Source organism: Aethalodelphis obliquidens, unplaced genomic scaffold (genome assembly GCF_003676395.1).
Source record: "Aethalodelphis obliquidens isolate GAN/ISIS:26980383/991018 unplaced genomic scaffold, ASM367639v1 scaffold15, whole genome shotgun sequence".
Taxonomy (NCBI): Eukaryota; Metazoa; Chordata; class Mammalia; order Artiodactyla; family Delphinidae; genus Aethalodelphis; species Aethalodelphis obliquidens.
This window is the reverse complement of record NW_020837959.1, coordinates 10,974,467-10,994,146: the sequence shown is the minus strand read 5'-3', so window position 1 is coordinate 10,994,146 and position 19,680 is coordinate 10,974,467. Positions and strand designations below refer to the sequence as shown.

Genomic DNA, 19,680 nt, shown 5'->3' with positions numbered 1-19,680 from the left:
GCTTTGACTTGATCTAATTTTAGGTAATTCCCTCTCTTTTCAAAGCTTGTTTCCATAGTACTCCTACTGGTCCTGGTTTGTCACACAGCAATGTTTACCCCAGGATCTCCTGCTCATAAGGGAATAGAAAGAGCAGCTCAATTTCCTTCATCAGATGTCTAGCATGAAATGTAAGTAAGTGTGTAAAATAAGGAATTCCACACCACTCAGAAAAATCTATCCACAAACAGGTGGAGAATGAAAAAACAAAACCTGAACCAGAATGCCTCAGTCAATACAAGATTTCATAAAACCAAGCAAACGCTAAAATTACTGACAGCTGGTTATCTAATCTGAGGCATTACCCAAATAGGGCGCCCTTCTCAATGTTCACCGAATACTGGGTATTTTCAATCAAAAGGCTATGCCTTCCTGGGACTGGGTGTGCTAATGCCTTAATAAAGCTAGTAGCCCCTGGAAATAAAGAAGGAAGTCTCCCAGCTCCTTAGCTTCCTGTCTCAGTTTTGGGAAAAACTTTTTCCTTTTAGAGCCTCAGTCTTTTTGTTTGAGCATGTTTTAAAATGCTTTACCTCAAAGAGGTACCTTTTCCAAATAAAGAGGTACCTTTTCCAATAGAGAGGGAAAATATTATTTCTTTAGGACCTCTGTGCCAGGCACTGAATAGGTGCCTTTTGGGTGTTTTCTCATGGAAACCAAACTCTGAAAACCGCCTCAGTGACTCCAGGTGGAAACTATAATAGCTTCCCTGCCGTCACACACAAGACTTTGTGAGGACCAAAATAGGGTAGTTGTGGGGAGATTTCAAACTCCTAAGAGAAATCACCTGGGTGGGGTAGGAAGCTACCTTTTATTTTGAACATTTTTAACATTATGCAATACTTTTGAAGCAATCAACTTTTCAATCGTAACTTTTCCTTTACACATAGCGTGCTAAAGTTATCTTCAAGTCTGTAACATATTATATTAAAATAACAACTAGCGTTATTCACTTCAAATTTAATGATTCCACTCAAACCTAATGAAAAAACCTGAAAATTCCATTTTAAAATAAATAGACTATTTTAGGGCAGTTTTAGTTTTACAGAAAAAAATTAGCAGAAAATACAGAGTCCACATATACCCCCCTCTTCACCATACATATTTTTCCTGTTATTAAAATGCTGCATTAATGTGCCATACCTGTTACAATGGATGAGCAGATGTTGATACATTATTATTAACAAAAGTCCATAGTTTACATTAGGGTTCACTCTTTTTTTTTTAATTAATTATTTTATTTTTGGCTGCGTTGGGTCTTCGTTGCTACGCTCAGGCTTTCTCTAGTTGCAGCGAGCGGGGGCTACTCTTCGTTGCGATGCGTGGGCTTCTCATTACGGTGGCTTCTCTTGTTGCGGAGCATCGGCTCTAGGTGCGTGGGCTTCAGTAGTTGTGGCACACGGGCTCAGTAGTTGTGGCTCACAGGCTCTAGAGCACAGGCTCAGTAGTTGTGGCACACAGGCTTAGTTGCTCTGCGGCATGTGGGATCTTCCTGGACCAGGGATCAAATCTGTGTCCCCTGCATTGGCAGGCGGATTCTTAACCACTGTGCCACCAGGGAAGCCCCAAGTTTCACTCTTGGTGTTGTACATTCTGTGGGTTTTGACAAAGTATAATGACATCTATCCACCATGACAGTATTATACAGAATAACTTCACTACCCCTGAAGTCCCCTGTGCTCCACCAAGCTTCTGGTAACCACTGACAGTAATTCTCTCCAAATTCTACCCAGGCTCCTCTGAGCCCTCTTCTCCACCAGGCCTCAACCTTGGCCCAGGAAGACTTGGTCAAACACTATCATGGTTTCTAACATCTCAAGTTCGTATCGCTAGGATGATCCTACCCCCTCTTAAAGTGCCTGCCTGAGAAAACTCAAGGTTGCCCAAAGAGGTGACTGTTCCAGCCAACGTCTGAAGATAGGGCCCCCTTCTCCCAGCCTCTGTGGGAGGGAAGGAGCCTAACTTAGCAAACCCAGATGGTTTCACATGGACCCACCCCGTCTCCCTCCTCCCATCTTCATTCTCCCTTTAAACACCCAGTCACCTCAGCATGGATCAAGGTCAAATTCAATCCACGCTGGGTTCTTTTCCCTTTTGCAACTGACCAAAATCCTTATCACTTGAACTAGCATCAGGCTTTGTTTATCTTTCACGTCACTCATCTTTTTACTATCTCCATAGTTTTGCCTTTTCCACTGTGTCATATAGCTGGAACACACGGTATGCAGCCTTTTCAGGCTGGCATCCTTCACTTAGCAATACACATTTGAGGTCCCTCCGTGTCCTTTCATGGCCCGACAGCTCATTTCGTTTTAGTACCAAATGATATTCCATTGTCTGGATGGACCACAGTTTGTTTATCCTTTCACCCGTTGTAGGATAATTTGGCCGCTTCCAAGTTTTGGCAACTGTGACCACAGCTGCTGTAGACATTTGTGTGCAGGTTTTTGTGTGGACAGTTTTCTGGAAATGTAGTGGTCGGTTTTTTCTTTTACCTGACACATGATCTCTAGTCACCAGAACACTTCAGAATAAGTAAAACATGGTAAAACCTGAATGAGCTGGAGAATGTTACATGTGCAGTGCTCAATTAACTAGGATATTTTCCTCTGCATTTGACTTTAAGTAGAGAGCGCAAATATATAAGAAAACAACTTATAAACTGGCTTTATAAAATTCATCTATATGATGGGCTTTCTTGCTACGTTGTGCAATTTTGAGATATCTTAGAATGCTTGCCTTGGGACTTCCCTGGTGGTCCAGTGGCTAAGACGCCATGCTCCCAATGCAGGGAGCCCAGGTTCGATCCCTGGTCAGGGAACTAGATCCCACATGATGCAACTAAGAGTTCGCATTGCTGCAACTAAAAATCCTGCACGTGGCAGCAAAGATCCTGTGTACTGCAACTAGAACCCGGCTCAGCCAAAACAAAAAAAAAAAGCTTACATTGTCCATATATCCCTACTAAAGAGATCCCTGTATGTAGGATGCCATGCTTGGTACCAGGTGGTTTCACAGTGCACCATGACCATAGCCACACTGATTAGATGATTATTAGGGACCTGGTCCAATGGCAGGAAGCAGTTTTGGAGGTGGTCTTTTGTGAGAACTCTACCCACCAGGGACAAGGTAATAGGTATCTTTTGTTTATTCCACCAAGAAAAATATCCTCCTTCTTTTGAGAAACATTCCTTCTGACCATGTGGCACATGTTTGGAAAGAACTGTGACCACAGCAGTTAGTCTAGGGGTGGGCTCTGAAACCACATCAGAACAACACAGCCCTTATCCTGAAATGTTTTAATTTGCAGCCAGAGAATCTATTATTCATCTCTTCTCTGATGATGGAAATGTGGGTCTCTGGAGCTGTCAATCATCACATCCCCTGCCCTGTGGATGTAAACTGTATGAAAGAGAAGTAAATGAAGCTGTTACAGAGAAGTAAAGACCAGAGTCAAGGTGGTCCTCCAGGCTCTGGTTTCCACTGTCCCTGAGCCCCTGTCCTTCCTGAAGATCTGCAGTAATATCCCCTTCTAACTTAAACTGTTTTGATTTGGGTTTGTGTTATCAGTTGAATTGTGTCCACCCAAAATTCATAGTTTGAAGCCCTAGGCTCCAGTACCTCAGAATGTAACTTTATTTGGAAATAAGATCACTGCAGGTGTAATTAGTTAAGATGAGGTCATTAGGGTGGGCTCTAATCCATTAGGACTGGTGTCTTTATAAAAGGGGGAAATTCAGTCACAGACACATATAAGAAGAGTGCCATGTGAACATGAATATGGCCATCTGCAAGACAAGGAGAGAGGCTTGGAACAGATCCTTCCCTGGCAGCCCTCAGAAGGAACCACCCCTGACGATACCTTGATCTCTGACTTCTAGTCTCCAGAACTGTGAGATAATGCATTTCTGTTATTTAAGCCACCTAGATTGTAGTACTTTGCTAGGGCAGCCCTAGAAAATGACGCAGTTTATTACATGCAGCCAAGAACTCTGACTACCAAAAGAGCCCTCTACTGGACAGCGATGGCTAAATCAGTTCAGTCCTCTCAAGGGAGTTAGAATGGCAAGACTCAATGAGTTGACTGATCAATAATGACGGGAGATTAATCCTTTGTCAGTTGCTTCATTAGCAAATATTTTCTCCCATTCTGAGGGTTGTCTTTTGGTCTTGTTTATGGTTTCCTTTGCTGTGCAAAAGCTTTGAAGTTTCATTAGGTCCCATTTGTTTATTTCTATTTCCATTTCTCTGGGAGGTGGGTCAAAAAGGATCTTGCTGTGATTTGTGTCATAGAGTGTTCTGCCTATGTTTTCCTCTAAGAGTTTGATAGTGTCTGACCTTACATTTAGGTCTTTAATCCATTTTGAGTTTATTTTTGTGTATGGTGTTAGGGAGTGTTCTAATTTCATTTGTTTACATGTACCTGTCCAGCTCAATAACAAAACAACAAACAACCCAATCCAAAAATGGGCAGAAGACCTAAATAGACATTTCTCCAAAGAAGATATACAGATTGCCAACAAACCCATGAAAAAATGCTCAACATCACTAATCATTAGAGAAATGCAAATCAAAACTACAATGAGGTATCACCTCACACCAGTCAGAACGGCCATCATCAAAAAATCTACAAACAATAAATGCCGGAGAGGGTGTGGAGAAAAGGGAACCCTCTTTCACTGTTGGTGGGAATGTAAACTGATACAGCCACTATGGAGAACAGTATGGAGGTTCCTTAAAAAACTAAAAATAGAACTACCATATGACCCAGCAATTCCACTACTGGGCATATACCCTGAGAAAACCATAATTCGAAAACAGTCATGTACCAAAATGTTCATTGCAGCTCTATTTACAATAGCCAGGAGATGGAAACAACCTAAGTGTCCATCATCGGATGAATGGATAAAGAAGATGTGGCACATATATACAATGGAATATTACTTAGCCATAAAAAGAAACGAAATTGAGTTATTTGTAGTGAGGTGGATGGACCTAGATTCTGTCATACAGAGTGAAGTAAGTCAGAAAGAGAAAGACAAATACTGTATGCTAACACATATATATGGAATCTAAGAAAAAAAATGTCATGAAGAACCTAGGGGTAAGACAGGAATAAAGACACGGACCTACTAGAGAATGGACTTGAGGATATGGGGAGGGGGAAGGGTAAGCTGTGACAAAGCGAGAGAGAGGCATGGACATATATACACTACCAAACGTAAGGTAGATAGCTAGTGGGAAGCAGCCGCATAGCACAGGGAGATCAACTCGGTGCTTTGTGACCACCTAGAGGGGTGGGATGGGGAGGGTGGGAGGGAGGGAGAAGCAAGAGGGAAGAGATATGGGAACATATGTATATGTATAATTGATTCACTTTGTTGTAAAGCAGAAACTAACACACCATTGTAAAGCAATTATACTCCAATAAAGATGTTAAAAAAAAATAGTTACGGGAGAAATGGATGAGGAGACGCTGATGAGTATCCATGGGAACAGGGCCCTAACCTAGGGGACAACAGACTCTCAACTTCCGTGTCTTCTGAGCTCCTAACACATGATTTTCGTACTGCTTTGATTTCTTTGAAACCTACTGGCTTTGATACTGAGACATTTCCCTCATCCAAATTGTGCATTCCCTAGCACTCGAGCTACTCTTGAGTGTGCCCTTGTTCCTTGCAACCTGAAAGATCTTGAATCTGCAAAATGAACAATATTCATGCCACTGCAACTAGCAAGAAAATATTAATCTTTGGGTAAATTGCCTTCACTTTATTACTAAAGAGAATCATGCAAAGAACTGGAAAGAACAAATGAACTAAATGAATAAATGCATTAGAGAAGAAAGTTTTCTCTAAAAACAGATGTTTTTCTTCAAATATAGAATGACACACCATTATTCTTGGAACTCTATTTTCTGAGAGACACTGAGTATATACATGTAATTTTAGTAATGTCTTTTACAATAATATCTTAAGATTTAATAAAGTGAAAAATACAATTATATGTATAAAAACTAGGATCATATTAATTATTCCATTACTTTTTTCTTGTCAGACATGTCAGATTGTACCCAGAATAAAAATAATAGAATTTAAGGGCATCATCAAGGAGTCTAATTTTCTTACTTGGAAATTCTGAATACTTACAAGTGGGATGTATTTAATAGCTATGTTTTTTTATTTTAGTGACTTGCTTTCTCCCTAGTGGAACATTTGCCCCTGTTTCTTCTGTGAACTTCTATTGCCTTTAGCTTAACATAGTACCTCATTCTCCTGCACTGAATCACTGACTGCAATTTCCTAATGATAGGTCATGAAATATTCTCATTCTTGATTCTCCTGAAAAACAATTCCTTAATGACGGAAAGAAGGAAGCAAAGAGGGAGAGAAAGGAGGAAGGAAAGAAGGGAAGAATGGAGGAAGGGAGGGAGGGAGGGAAGGAAGGAGAAAAGAAAGAAGCCCCCTGCTGCCTTTCTGCTGTTAGCATCTTTGAACCAGTTCAGAAGCAAGCTTCTGAAAATGCTAAACAGTGACCCAACTCTTCAGCTTTCTTGTGAGATTGATTCTTTAATTCAGTCTCTTCTGTGGGAGTTATTTTTAAAGGGTTTTTTTTGGCTGTGTTAAGTCTTCATTGCTGCACGCAGGCTTTTCTCTAGTTGTGGCGAGCAGGGGCTACTCTTCGTTGCGGTGCGCGGGCTTCTCATTGCAGTGGCTTCTCTTGTTATGGAGCATGGGCTCTAGGAGCACAGGCTTCAGTATTTGTGGCACATGGGCTCAGTAGTTGTGGCTCGCAGGCTCTAGAGCGCGGGCTCAGTAGTTGTGGCGCACAGGCTTAGTTGCTCCGCGGCATGTGGGATCTTCCTGGACCAGGGCTCGAACCCGTGTCCCCTGCATTGGCAGGCGGATTCTCAACCACTGCGCCACCAGGGAAGCCTGTCCTGTGGGAGTTATTAACTTCATACACAGTACCTCTTACGATGTTCCCCTAAGCAGACCTCAGGGTATTCTTTGTTATGCTGAAGCTCTACAACCCTCTCTGTTACCAGGTCTGAATCTTTGATCCTGGTGGTCCTGGTTCTTGTCCTACTGGGGCTGAATCCTCAGCGCCCCTCAGTCACACTTATCCTGCACGCACCAACCCAGTTAGCAAATCCTCAGAAAACTTGCCCAGATAATTTTGTCACAATCTCCCCTCCGTTCCCTCCTCACTTTGCACTTCTTTACGGAATCTGTCACACTGAATTACCGTCATTGGCTCCCTCACTAAACAGTGAGCTCTTCAAGGACACGAACCTTTGAAATCCCCCCCACAGTGGGGAGTCAGTGAAAGCCTGACGGTGCCCTTTCTTTTCACTTTCTGCCAGTAAAATGCTGCCACCTTCCTCTCGGGCTGACACACAGATTCCGTGAAGTTCTTTCTTAAAGGTCTCACCTGGCTCTCAGTGTGTTTGCATGAAATCTACATGGTGTATTCCCTATTACCTGAGTTACCATTGAATGTGCCCCTCTTCCTTGCAACCTGAAAGATCTTGAATCTTCAAAATGAACAATATTTAGGCCAATGCAACTAGCAAGAAAATATGGTGGTGACGGTTCGGCACCTATCCCCTGCCCCTCGCCCCCAGCTCGCCTTCCTGCCTCCATGGACTGTCCAGTGTATGTCCACCCTTCCAGATGTCATCTCTTTCCTTCAGTCATGTGGTCACTCTTTGTTCTGGATCTTTTTCCACTTCTCATTCACTCAGCAGTTAGAACAGAAATAATCCAATGTGAGAACTGTTGGATCAGTAGACCATCAAACCCCATTTCTCGAAGCTTCTTTCCCCAACTACGAAGCTACCTTCCCTATTCAGAGTTACTCAGAGCCTAATTCCTTCTTCAGGTGCTGTGTTCACTTCCAGATTTCCATAGTTAAGGAGAGAATGAAAGACCCTCATTTCTCTCAAATTCTCCTGTCCTTAACTCCTTCAGAACAACTGCTCTTATAAAATGACAAAGTGGTGAATTTATCAATCTTTCCCCACCCCAGAAGAATTCTAAGACTTAAATTACTTTAAATTACATAGATAATATAAGTTATAAAAACTTCAATAGTTACAGACAAAGTTAAAGTCCCCCCACCCCCCTCAAGCTTACTATTGTTACTTCTAGATCATTTTCTATGCATGTACCTATATATTTGAGTAGCAGTGGAAATATACAGAATTTTTGGTCCTGATTTGAGTTCTAGAACTGTTAATGGGAATCAAGACCAAACCCCTAAAAAGTTATAACCTGCCTGTCCTAGCCTTTTGGAATGTCCTTGCCCTGCGTGGTATAGCTCTCAAGACAGCCAATTGCTCACAGTCAAGCTGTCAGATAGAGGCTCAGTGTCCGATAACAGCTGTGGATTTTTGAGAAACAAGTTGGCCTGTGGGATGCCTGTGGCCTCACTTCCTGCTGGTGGCCATGGTAGGAATAGATGAGGGAGGCTGGGATCCCTCAAGGAGTGGTTAGAGTGTTGATCTCCACAGCCCTGTAGGGGTCTGCTGCTCAGTCTGCGGTCAGAATCTTGGGCTTCTGTCCTGGATGAGGTAAATAATGACTAAGGAGGCCCCATGCACTTGGTTTAAGTTCTCCTCTAGATTTTTGGATAAAGCCATTTAAAAACTTCACCTAGCATAACTTGGTTACTTTTGTAGAGCAAAGTCACATAAGCCAAGTGCTATTGGAATGCCTGGCAGCTTCCTAATGCTTAATTCTTGATGAGAACTCTGATCCATTTGTAAGACACACTAGAATGATGTGAAAGGGAAACAAATACAGTACTTAGTCTATGATCACATCATCACACCAACATTTTTCCATTTCAGAAGGAATTCTGGCCTCATACCACAAAGTGGAAGTTGTTGGTTAATGGATGCTAATGAGAAACCTAATGGTGCAGCAGAGGCCAGTATACTGTGCTATGGCCCTGGGCAGAGCACAAGATTTATGGGAAGATGAGAGCACTGCCAGTTTTTTCATGAGTAAAAGAAACATCTTATCTAAAAGATATTTTTCCAATAGCACGGTGAAGTTTCTTTGCCTCCAAAAGGCTGAACCAAAAAGAAATAATGGCAGGTATCACTCAAGTTTTCCTATTAAAAAAATCTTTCTACATATCTATGTAAATATATATAATATATATTTATGTGTCTAAATACATATAACCTGTCTATATAAAATATTTTTACAGATGAAACATATGTTCATTATTTTTAAAAATGGAAATACTGCAGAACTGAGAGGGAGGAAATCACCTGTATCTGACTGCATAGAAATAACCCACTCTAAGAATTTTCACATGTGTCCTTCCATTCTTTTTTTCTGTTTATATATTTTTCTCCATTTTTATTTAGTTATTTAATTTTGATTGGAGTATAGTTGATTTACAATGCTGTACTAGTTTCTGCTGTACAGCAAAGTGAATCAGTTATATATATACATATAGTCACTCTTTTTTAGATTCTTTTCCCATATAGGTGATTAGAGTATTAAGTAGAGTTCCCTGTGCTATACAGTAGGTTTTTATTAGTTATCTCTCTTATATATAGTACTGTGTATATGTCAGTCCCAATCTCCCAATTTATCCCTTCCCACCCCTTACCCCCTTGGGAAACATAAGTTTGTTTTCTACATCTGTGACTATTTCTGTTTTGTAAAAAAGTTCACTTGTACCACTTTTTTAGATTCCATATATAAATGATTTTTTTCCCCATTTTTCAACACCTATTTCTATGAGTTTTAACACATGCATATATTGTGTTACCCCCACCAAAATCAGGGTACACAATATTATCACTCCCCCAATTCCCTCATTATCCCTTTGTAGTCATACCTTCCCTCACCCCTCATCCCTGGAACTAGCAAGCACTTGTCTGTCACAATAGCTTTGGGTTTTGGGAAATGTCATATAAATGGAATCATAGAGTCTGTAACCTTTTGAGATTGGCTTCTTTCACTCAGTGTGTATAAGATCTATCCAAGATGTTGTATGTATCAACAGCTCATTACTTTTTATTCCTAAGTAGTATTCCATTGTACGAATGTACCATGGTTTGTTTATGTATTTACAGATTGAAAGACATTTGGTTGTTTCTAATTCTGGTGATTGTGAATAGAGCTGTTATAAATATTTGTGTACAAATTTGTGTGTGTGTGTCTGTGTGTGTACAAATTTTTATGTGAACAAAAGTTTTCATTTCTCTAGACTTTAAATACCTAGGAGTGGGATTCCTGAGTCATATGGTAAGTGTATGTTTACTTTGTAAGAAACTGCCACTGTTTTCCATAGTGGCTGTATCATTTTGCATTCCCAACAGCAATATATGAGGTTTCCAGATGTTCTACATCCCTGTCACCGGTTGGTATTACCAGTGAATTTAATTTTAGCCATTCTGATAGGTGCTAGTGGTATCTCATCATGGTTTTAATTTGCATTTTCCTATTGGATACTGATGTTGATCGCATGTGCTTATTTGCAAGCCACACACCCTCTTTGATAAAGTGTCTGTTCAAGCCTTTCATCATTTTTTAATTGGGTTGTTTGTTTTCTTCCTGTTGAGTTTGGAGAGTTCTTTATATTGAAATCAAGTCCTTTATTGGCCAGGTGATTTACAAATATTTTCGCCCAGTCGATAGCCTGTCTTTTCATTCTGTTAACAGTGTGTATATATTTTCTAAAAACAAAACTGAAATCAGAAGGTGCATGCTGTTTTATAATATACTTTTTTCATTTAGCAATGTATCTTAAACATCTTTCCATGTTATTACTTCTTCTCAATATAACTTTTATGGCTGTACAGTATTGCCTTGCATGGGTGTACTACTGTAATTTATTTAACAAACTCTTCTGTTGAACATTTAGGTTGTTTTTAAATTTTTTACTTTTAAAAACATTACACTGGTGAACATACTTAGAGCTAAATCTTTTCACATTCTAAGTATTTCTCTAGGACAGATCCTGAGAAGCAGAATTGTTCTTTCATATTATATACATTTTAAAGGCTTTAAAAAAATACACAATGCAAACTGTCCTCCAAAAAGGATATTTAAGTCTCATGATCAGATATGAAATCACATGGGGCACTATCATTGCTTTTTAACTTTGCTTCCTTGGTAGCTTAAAAAGAAAGTATGTCTTTTTTCTAATATGTTATTCTTTCATTACAAATAATGCTGAATATTTATTTAAATGCTTTTTGCTGTTTGTATATCTTTGTGTGTGAAGTGTCTCTTCATGTATACTTTTATATAGGGGTAGTTCATCTTTTTCTTATTATTCTATAATAACTATATTTTATTGCAAATGTTTTCCCCTGGTTTTATTTCAATGTACCTTAATTGTGCAGGCCCCTTTTGAGTCCTTGTTCAAATCCTTGTAAATCAAAGATCCATCAGTGTTAAGGTCACTGGATTTGGCAAATAAAAACAAACAACAAATAGTTTTTAAATAAATATGCTCCAGATAGACATGGGACATATGTACTTATACTAAAAACTATCTGAAGTGTAAAGGTAACTGGGCACCCTGTATCTTACCTGCAACCCTAGCTAAGAGTCAAAACTGCATGGAACATGGCTGAATTGCATGTTGGATTCTAAAGTCAGCACAATTGGCAAAAATTGTATAAGGCTGAAACTGCCTTTAAAAGTCCTTTAAGTAGCTTTCAAAGTTCAGAATGCATGGAGAATTGCCTTCTACCTTATATGGTAATTCTTATGCTCCATGACATTAAGAACCTCTCAGGAATAGGAGAAAAGTCCCTGGGCGGATGGCTGGTCATTAAAACCATTTCCCTCTTGTGTCAGTAGGTATGGGGAGGAAAAAGGGGAGGATGTTAAAGTGTTCCTGTCTGCCTACAGGCTTTTTCTGTTTTGTATCAGTCTTCTAAAATGTTCAAACAAGTGGTTATTGGTAGTTGTGGTGGTTCAACAAGATTCAATAGTGAGGTTCATCCCACATGGGTATTATGTTCTAAAGTTAGTGCTCAAGGAAACATGACCACACTGTGACTCCATTGAATTGTTTTTATACAGTTACCCTTCAATCCACACTCCCCAACTCCCTCAGTCCACATTTTATTTTCAGTAAACATTCTAACCCCAAGTTACTCAAATATTTTTCTTGTGGGGGAACTTGTATATTTTGGATCATTCAGCAGCTACTTAAGAGTAATCATGGTGACAGGCCTCATATGGTTTGTTGGGCAATCATGTCCTATTTCCTGCACGCTTTCTCTTCATTTCCCTTTCTGGACATTTTTTTTCTGAAAACTTTGTCCAACATTTTATTTTAGGGAACTATATACCTAGTGATACTCAGAAGTTTCAAATCAATCATTAGTCAGGAGTCCAAAGCAAAATGAACAGAATGATGTATTTATTTCTCTCAAACACAATTCACAAATGACATTCAAATCTCATTTATTTCTAGCATATTTAAAACATTCCGATGAAATAAAAAAATTGTAATCCTTGCCAAAGTTCATTTTAATAGGATTTGACCTGTAGTAAAAGACATTGTCATATTGTCTCCTGTTCTCTTCATTTATATGTATATCTATAATATATATTCAACATATTTCCATTAATACGCGTATAAAAATGTTCACTCAGGTTGTTTCACATATTAGATATATTGCTTTCATTGGTTAATACTGTCTAAATACGCTGAACTTCTTGAATGCCAATTTCCAAATCCAACACGGTATAAAAGAATTACATGGCCCTTCTCATATTGCTATGGTTTCTGGAAAATCTTATTCACTTTTTTTTTTTTTTTTTTTTTTTGCGGTACGCGGGCCTCTCACTGTTGTGGCCTCTCCCGTTGCGGAGCACAGGCTCCGGACTCGCAGGCTCAGCGGCCATGGCTCCCAGCTGCTCCGCGGCATGTGGGATCTTCCCGGACCGGGGCACGAACCCGTTACTGGGAGAAAGGGAGCGTCACACTCAAGGGCAGGATGGAAGCAAAACTTCATTTCTTCCTAGTTTGGAACTAGAATCCCCACTCAGCCTTTCTGCGTGGCAGCACCCAGGGTAAAAGCGCCCACAGGGAAGGGATTCCATTTTGCCGCCTGGCTGAGGAGCGCAGCGATTTTCCCACGCCAGTCCCGGGATACCTGGCAGACAGCGACGCCAGGTAACCGAGCGAACGCGGGGCCAAGCCGGATCCGGAAGTAAAGAGTTCGCTCCGCCCCGAGGCCGAGCCCCGCCCTGAGGCCCCTCCCACTAGGCCCGGCCTTGCGGGATGACGTGTCTGAACTCTGGAGGCGGAAGCGGGGAAGAGGTCGCCGGGGTAGGAGCTGGCGAGGTGCGGCTGGTTGGCCGTGCGCACGCGTGATTCGCGCAATGGGCGGACCGGATTGCGGCTGGAGTCCGGTGACCATTTTTATTGAGGAAGACTCCACTTCTCCGGGTTTTTGCTGATGCTGAGCTCGGCCGATAGGGGCGGCGGCTTGGTTTGGAAGGAAGAAGCTTAGGGACCACCCGCCCTTAGACATCCCCACTGCAGCGGGCTTGGTCTCAATGAGTGGCCGTTTGACTGCAGGCAGTCAGTCCCCCTTCTTTCCTCTGTGAATAGAGGCGGTTAAACGTGTGTGGAAAACCTCAGGTTTACTTCGGCGGTGAAGTCCGCGATTCTAAATTCAGATCTAGAATTTATGGGGTCCGGCCAGTACCAGTCCTGTAGTGCTTTGCGGTTACTTGCCCTTCCTTTATGTGCTAGACGCTGCTCTAGGCTTGGGGTTGTAGAGACGAGGTCCTTACTCCCATGGGGGTTTACGTGTAAACAGGGAGTGAGACAGTAAACAAATAACCACGTTAAATCCAGGTAGTGATAAGTACTGTGGGGTGCCAGGGTTAAGCAGAAGAGTGGAATTGAGGGATTTAAAGATTTTATGAGATCGCTGTTGTCAAGAGTGGAACCTGAGAGGCTATAGCAGAAAGTACTAGTGCAAGAGAACTAAGATTTTGGCTTGGACTAGGGGGTAGTTGTGGACATGGAAAGTATTGAAAGGATTTAGTCTAGTTTAGCGGCCCAGCGAGCACAACTTGTTGAAGGACTGTATGTGGGGAGTGAGGGAAAGAGAAATTTAGGTTACCTCCCAGGTTTTTGGCCTGAGAAGCAGGTGGGCAGCGGTGCCCATTTTCTGCTTTGTGGAACACTGGAGGAGGAAAAGGTTGGGATGGGAGCGGTGAGATAGTGAAGATAAGTATTTAGTGGCACCAGGTAACTAGAAGATAGCGAACAAAAAATGTTGTCTTGCCCCTTTCCTTTCTAAATGGAGAGACCATTGCTTCCTCTTATTATGTTGGAAATCTCTATGACTTCGAGTATAGGCATATTATAAATTCTTTTCCCTGGCCCAAGTAAGTTCAACAAATATGCTAGTTGATTTGCTCGAGGGAGAAGTGACCTAGACACGATCCCACTGCTCAGGCCCCCCTCACCTGCCTACCCACCCTCACCCCCGTTTGGGTTATAAAAATGGCTGCCTTTCCTCTGCCCAGCACTTAATGTACATCCCCCCCACACACACACCCTTAAACTTCACAACAAACTAAAGAAGATGGACATCCTTTTCTCTCTACTTCCAAGTTCTCCCCTATTATCTGGGACTTGGTGTATTAACTTGCTCAAGATCCACATAACTAGATAGTAGTGTTCCAAAGCTGGAGTTCATAGTGCAAACTACCTTTGCAAGGAGGAATTCCTTCATTGTTCTGGTTACGCCACAGAACAGTGGGTCTTAGCCTTTTTTTTGCAGGGTCATAGATTCCTTTGAAAACTTAATAAATGTTATAAACTTTCCAGGGGTAAAAATGTGCACATCCCCACAAGAATTTAGATAGGATTGCACGGGTCTCCACATTTTTCTGAATTGTCCACTTAGCAAACTTGCCAATTCTTTTTTTTTAAATAACTTTATGAAAGTTTAGTTTTATTTATTTATTAAATTTATTTATTCTTGGCTGCATTGGGTCTTCGTTGCTGCACGCGGGCTTTCTCTAGTTGTGGTGAGCGGGGGCTAGTCTTCGTTGCGGCGCGCAGGCTTCTCATTGTGGTGGCTTCTCTTGTGGCCGAGCACAGGCTCTAGGCTAGCGGGCTTCAGTAGTTGTGGCTCGCGGTCTCTAGAGCACAGGCTCAGTAGTTGTGGTGCTCCGGCTTAGTTGCTCTGCGGCATGTGGGATCTTCCCGGACCGGGGATCGACCCCCGTGTCCCCTGCACTGGCAAGCGGATTCTTAACTACTGCACCACCAAGGAAGTCCTGACTTGCCAATTCTTGAATTCTGAGCGGGAGGTAGTTCTGGGTTATGATTCCTTGCTTATGTACTCTAAGTTGGTGTCCTCTCTGCAGATTCGATTGAACTCTAAAGCTCAGAGGAATTGACTTTATAAAGACTGTTGCCCACCAGTCCAGTTCTACAAGGATCAAGCTATTCGCTACTGCAGTCGTGCATCAACAGTGCACCCTGAGGGGAATTCAGGATGGAGGAAAAAACAGGAATGTTCTGTGCTTTATATAGTGGCCCTGGATAAAGATGCATATCTAAGGAATAATTTCAGTGAACTCAGATTCTTGCATCTTCTCATACATACAAAAGCACTAAAACCTTTAACTTGAGATGTCTGTTCTCTGTGTTTAGCGGTAACCTTTTGATGTTGGCCTACCTGTTTTTTTCCAGCCAAAAAACTCCTATATATCCTGGCTCCTCCCTTACCTCTTCAGAACAGTTCCTCAGAGCTATCTGAGAGGTGGTCTCCTGTGCTATGGTCTTCAGTAAAGTCCCTGAATAAAATTTAACTCACATCTTTTATGTTGTGTGTTTTCCTTTGTCACGAAAAGCAAGTTTCTCCTTGAAAAATACTCAAAACGCACCACACAAACACACACAAGTACGTCTGTGCATATACAAACGGACATCGCATCACTTCAATAGGAAAAGTGACAGAAACTTGCCCAGGGATGATCATACCAGATTTCTATTTTGCTGGAACTACATTTCTCACTGGGCTCTCAGGTGTGCTCCTGTCTTCCTTTGCAAAGAAATGTCAATACTCCCTTCTCCTATTTGTCTACTCCCATTTTTCCCCTCACCTCATTTCCACTCACCTCTTTAAAGAGATCTTGTTTAGTCTATGCAAACAATCACTGTCCCACGCAAGAATGAGCCACCGCATCCAATGCTGGGAACCTGTCCGTGCACACACCTCTGAGTAGCTGTCTATTTGAAGATTTGTGGCTAGTTCCTCCCCATTGGTTTCCTTATCCTGCACTCAACCGTCTCCCAAACTTCTTCCCTCCACCAACTCAGCCTTCATCAGCAAGTACTTTTTGGAGCACCACCTCTGTAATAGGGGCTGGTGTGCCTTGGGCACTGTAGTGAGGAAACCGGGGAAAACCGGGGCAAGGCAGCAAGCACGGGGCGCTGGGCAAGTGAGACGCTCCACGACGCCCCAAGGGGGCTCTAGATCGGAATTTGGAACAGGAACGGGAGGGCTGGACCCTCTCCCGCGGCAAACACCCCAGCCGACCCGCTGAAAACCTGGCAAGTGGATTTCCTCCACTGTCCCTCCCGGAAACTCCTCAGGGCGCTTGCAGCCGCTCTCACTGAGCATGTGCAGGCGGCGCTGCGCATGCTCCGTCGAGGTCCGCTTCGGTGTCTGTTGCGGAACCCGCGGTGTCTCCTAGCGCAACCGGAACTATCCGTGGCGGGGCCGGCCTGCCTCAGCTCCGGCGGACTGGTAGTCGTCGCCGAGCCTTCCCGTCCCTCCTTCCCTCTTCACACCCCGCGGCTCTGCTGCCGTTCCCCCGAAACAGCCGTTATGAGCGCGAGGCTGCCGGCGTCGTCTCCACCTCGGTGGCAGTTGCTGCTGTCGCTGCTCCTGCTGGGGTCGGCCCCGGGCCCGCGTCGGAGCGCAGCCTTCTACTTACCCGGCCTGGCGCCAGTCAACTTCTGCGAGGAAGAAAAAAAGAGCGACGAGTGCAAGGTGGGTGCGGCCTGGCGGACCCCCCGGTGCATAGTCGGAGGAGGAAGCCTCCCTCTGCCGGGGGGGGGCAGCCGGCGTCTCAGGGGAAGGGGGCGTAGCAGTGGGTGCGGTCGGGTGTCCCCAGAAGCGCGTGGGGTTGGCCGCGCTGTGGGGCGCAGGCTCTGGAACGGCCTCCGTACCGGCGTAGATTCTGGCGAATTCGGCGGGCCAGGTAGCACGAGCAGGTGGGTTCAGTTTTCCCGGAACAGGGACTGTGTGTGTATGGCGCTCGCTTGGCATTGGAGGCGTGCAGGTCAGCGAGCGTTGCACGGGCGAGTGTCCGCTCACAGCCCCGTGTCCCGCCTCCACGGAAGGGGACGGCCAGGTCTTCCAGTAACTTGTAATTTCATTGCTTCCCGTTTTCTACTTTTCTGGAACCCTGATTGGTTATGAGGACTTGTTCTTTCTAGGACTTAGGTGTTTTTACCTCACGGTTAGCAGTCGCTTCCTTGTTTGTGGGATTTAACACCCAGAACCGCGTAAACTGCATTAATAAGGAGTTGCTGTGATGGTTGAGACAGTTAATGTCTACCATTTAAGTGTAAAAAAAGAAATTTAATATGCAAAAAATATGTAAGATCCCACTAGTTTCTCCGAGATTGTTTTAAACACTTAAAAGGAGCAGACAACAGGAGAAACCGGCGTTTTCTTCCTAGGGCAGATCTTGAAAACTTTGATCTCTTACCACCTTAAACTCAAGGTTTTCAGTTTAACCACTAGTAAAAGAGACGTAGGTAGAGTAACCTGCTTTTAGGTTATTAGGTAGAGGGCAGGAAAGTATACATACACAGTTATTTTAGGTTGCTAAAACTTACCCTTTGGGGTGCAAGAAACTCTTTGAAACCGTTAATACTTTTAACAGTTAGGATAATCGTTCAGCAAACTTTTACAATCTATAAGTAGGTTTATTTACTAAGCTTGGTTTTTTTAAGCTGGTGTTTATTTTATTACTGCTAGCTTTACAATAGTTGTGAATTTTGAGCTTATTTTAGGGCACTAAAGAAGCTATTAAACTTTTCATGGCATTTTACAGTTTCTGTTTAAAAACTTGGATTTCTAAAAATGTCTAAGGATCTTTCAGGTGTACTCACATCAACAGTTAGTGCTTGAATACTGTAACTCATACCTTGCAGTGCAAGAAATTTTCGCTCTTTGAGAGTTCTGACTGAAAGAAAATAGTGCTTCCAAGTGGAAGAGAGAGCTAGTCTCACAAGCACTCAGGTTTTTCCATTAAATATTTTAGTAATCAGCCTTTAAAGCTTAGTATTTGGTCTTTAAATTTAAATTTAACAGCAATCGTATATTGTCTAACTAGTGCCTTAGACACAAAAAAGATATTCCTGTCTCCTAGGAACCTCAAAGATCATAAGCTTATGACAGATTATCAAAATCTGATATGTTATAATAGATGGCTGTCCAAAGTGCACTAAAACACAAATGAGGAAACATCTGCGGATTGGAGTCTTCAGGGAAAGCTACAGAGAGGAAGTGACATTTGAGATGGACTTCAGACATGAGTATGAGTGAAATTTACAGGTGGTCTGCTAGTTAGATAATTTTGTTTCCTCAACAGGTCCTTCTTTAGGTAGTTCCTTTTAGTTAACTTTTGATTAATTTCAGGGAGTCCTTTTGGATTTTTAGTTTTTACAAGTATAGGGATGAAACAGGCAAGACAGATCATTTTTCTGAAGTGTTTGGATTTCATCTTTGTTGCCAGCTGCTTTCACATCTTGGTCAGTGGGAACAGATCTTAGACCAGTAGAAAGAGGCACTTTTAGCAGTTTTCCCCTAGAATTTGACTAACTGGTGTAGGGAATTTGAAGTACACTTTAATATTTCTTCTCATTGCTTCTCAAAGGAGAAAAACAGTAAACAGTTTAAATTTTCATTACTTCAATCAGGGTATTAATATTTTTTTTCTCATCCATTCCATATTTGTTAAGGAAGACAGTCTTGTCTACACTGTCAGAAAAGTTGAAAGGACTTATTTTAAAAATTGGAAGTGGGAGTTGTGAAATGGGAATAATTATTTCCAGAGATGCTTTTAGGTTAGGGAATCAGGAGTTGGATGAATTGGGTAGGTCATTGATACTATTTCTATCAGTTTTTCCATCTGTAAGATAGAGATAATCATATTTGCTTACTATATATTCCCCTTGAAAGATATTTTGCCCTTCCTGGAGGGAAAGTACAATATTTATTGTTGCAATATTATACAATATTCATAAGTGTAAAGATGAACCAAGTTTATTTTCAGCATAAGTGTAATTTATGGAGTATAGTCTTTACATATCCTGTGAAGTCCATGTCCTGTATTTAGCTCACCATGTATATTGAGAGACAATCAAAAGAACCCTGAGGATTTGGTCATCTTCTCCTCTCAAAATTATTTTATGTTCAATTTACTGGCACAGAAACAGTAGTCCAGTGAACATACAGTCATATTCATATTCCTTTAACTTCTGATTTATGATCTTCATTAGCCTTAATAAACAGTGTGACTGTGTTCTGTGCCTTTTTTTCTTTAGCTTGCTGTCATTACAGGTACATTTGAATATCAACATAGTGCACATTTTCATTGGCTATAC

General features: G+C 42.1%; 1 protein-coding gene across 2 annotated transcripts in view; it reads left to right on the top strand.

Moving 5' to 3' along the window:
* The first annotated feature begins 16,662 nt into the window (after nt 1-16,662).
* The window catches only part of TM9SF2 (transmembrane 9 superfamily member 2), a 57,656-nt gene continuing 54,638 nt past the window's right edge, over nt 16,663-19,680 (top strand). The window contains exon 1 of one of the 2 annotated variants that reach the window (XM_027115906.1): nt 16,663-17,053. In XM_027115906.1, the coding sequence (XP_026971707.1) occupies nt 16,700-17,053 (354 nt within the window). In that variant the 5' untranslated portion in view covers nt 16,663-16,699. The remainder of the gene's footprint in view (nt 17,054-19,680) is intronic. The other variant, XM_027115907.1, reaches the window with a different exon arrangement.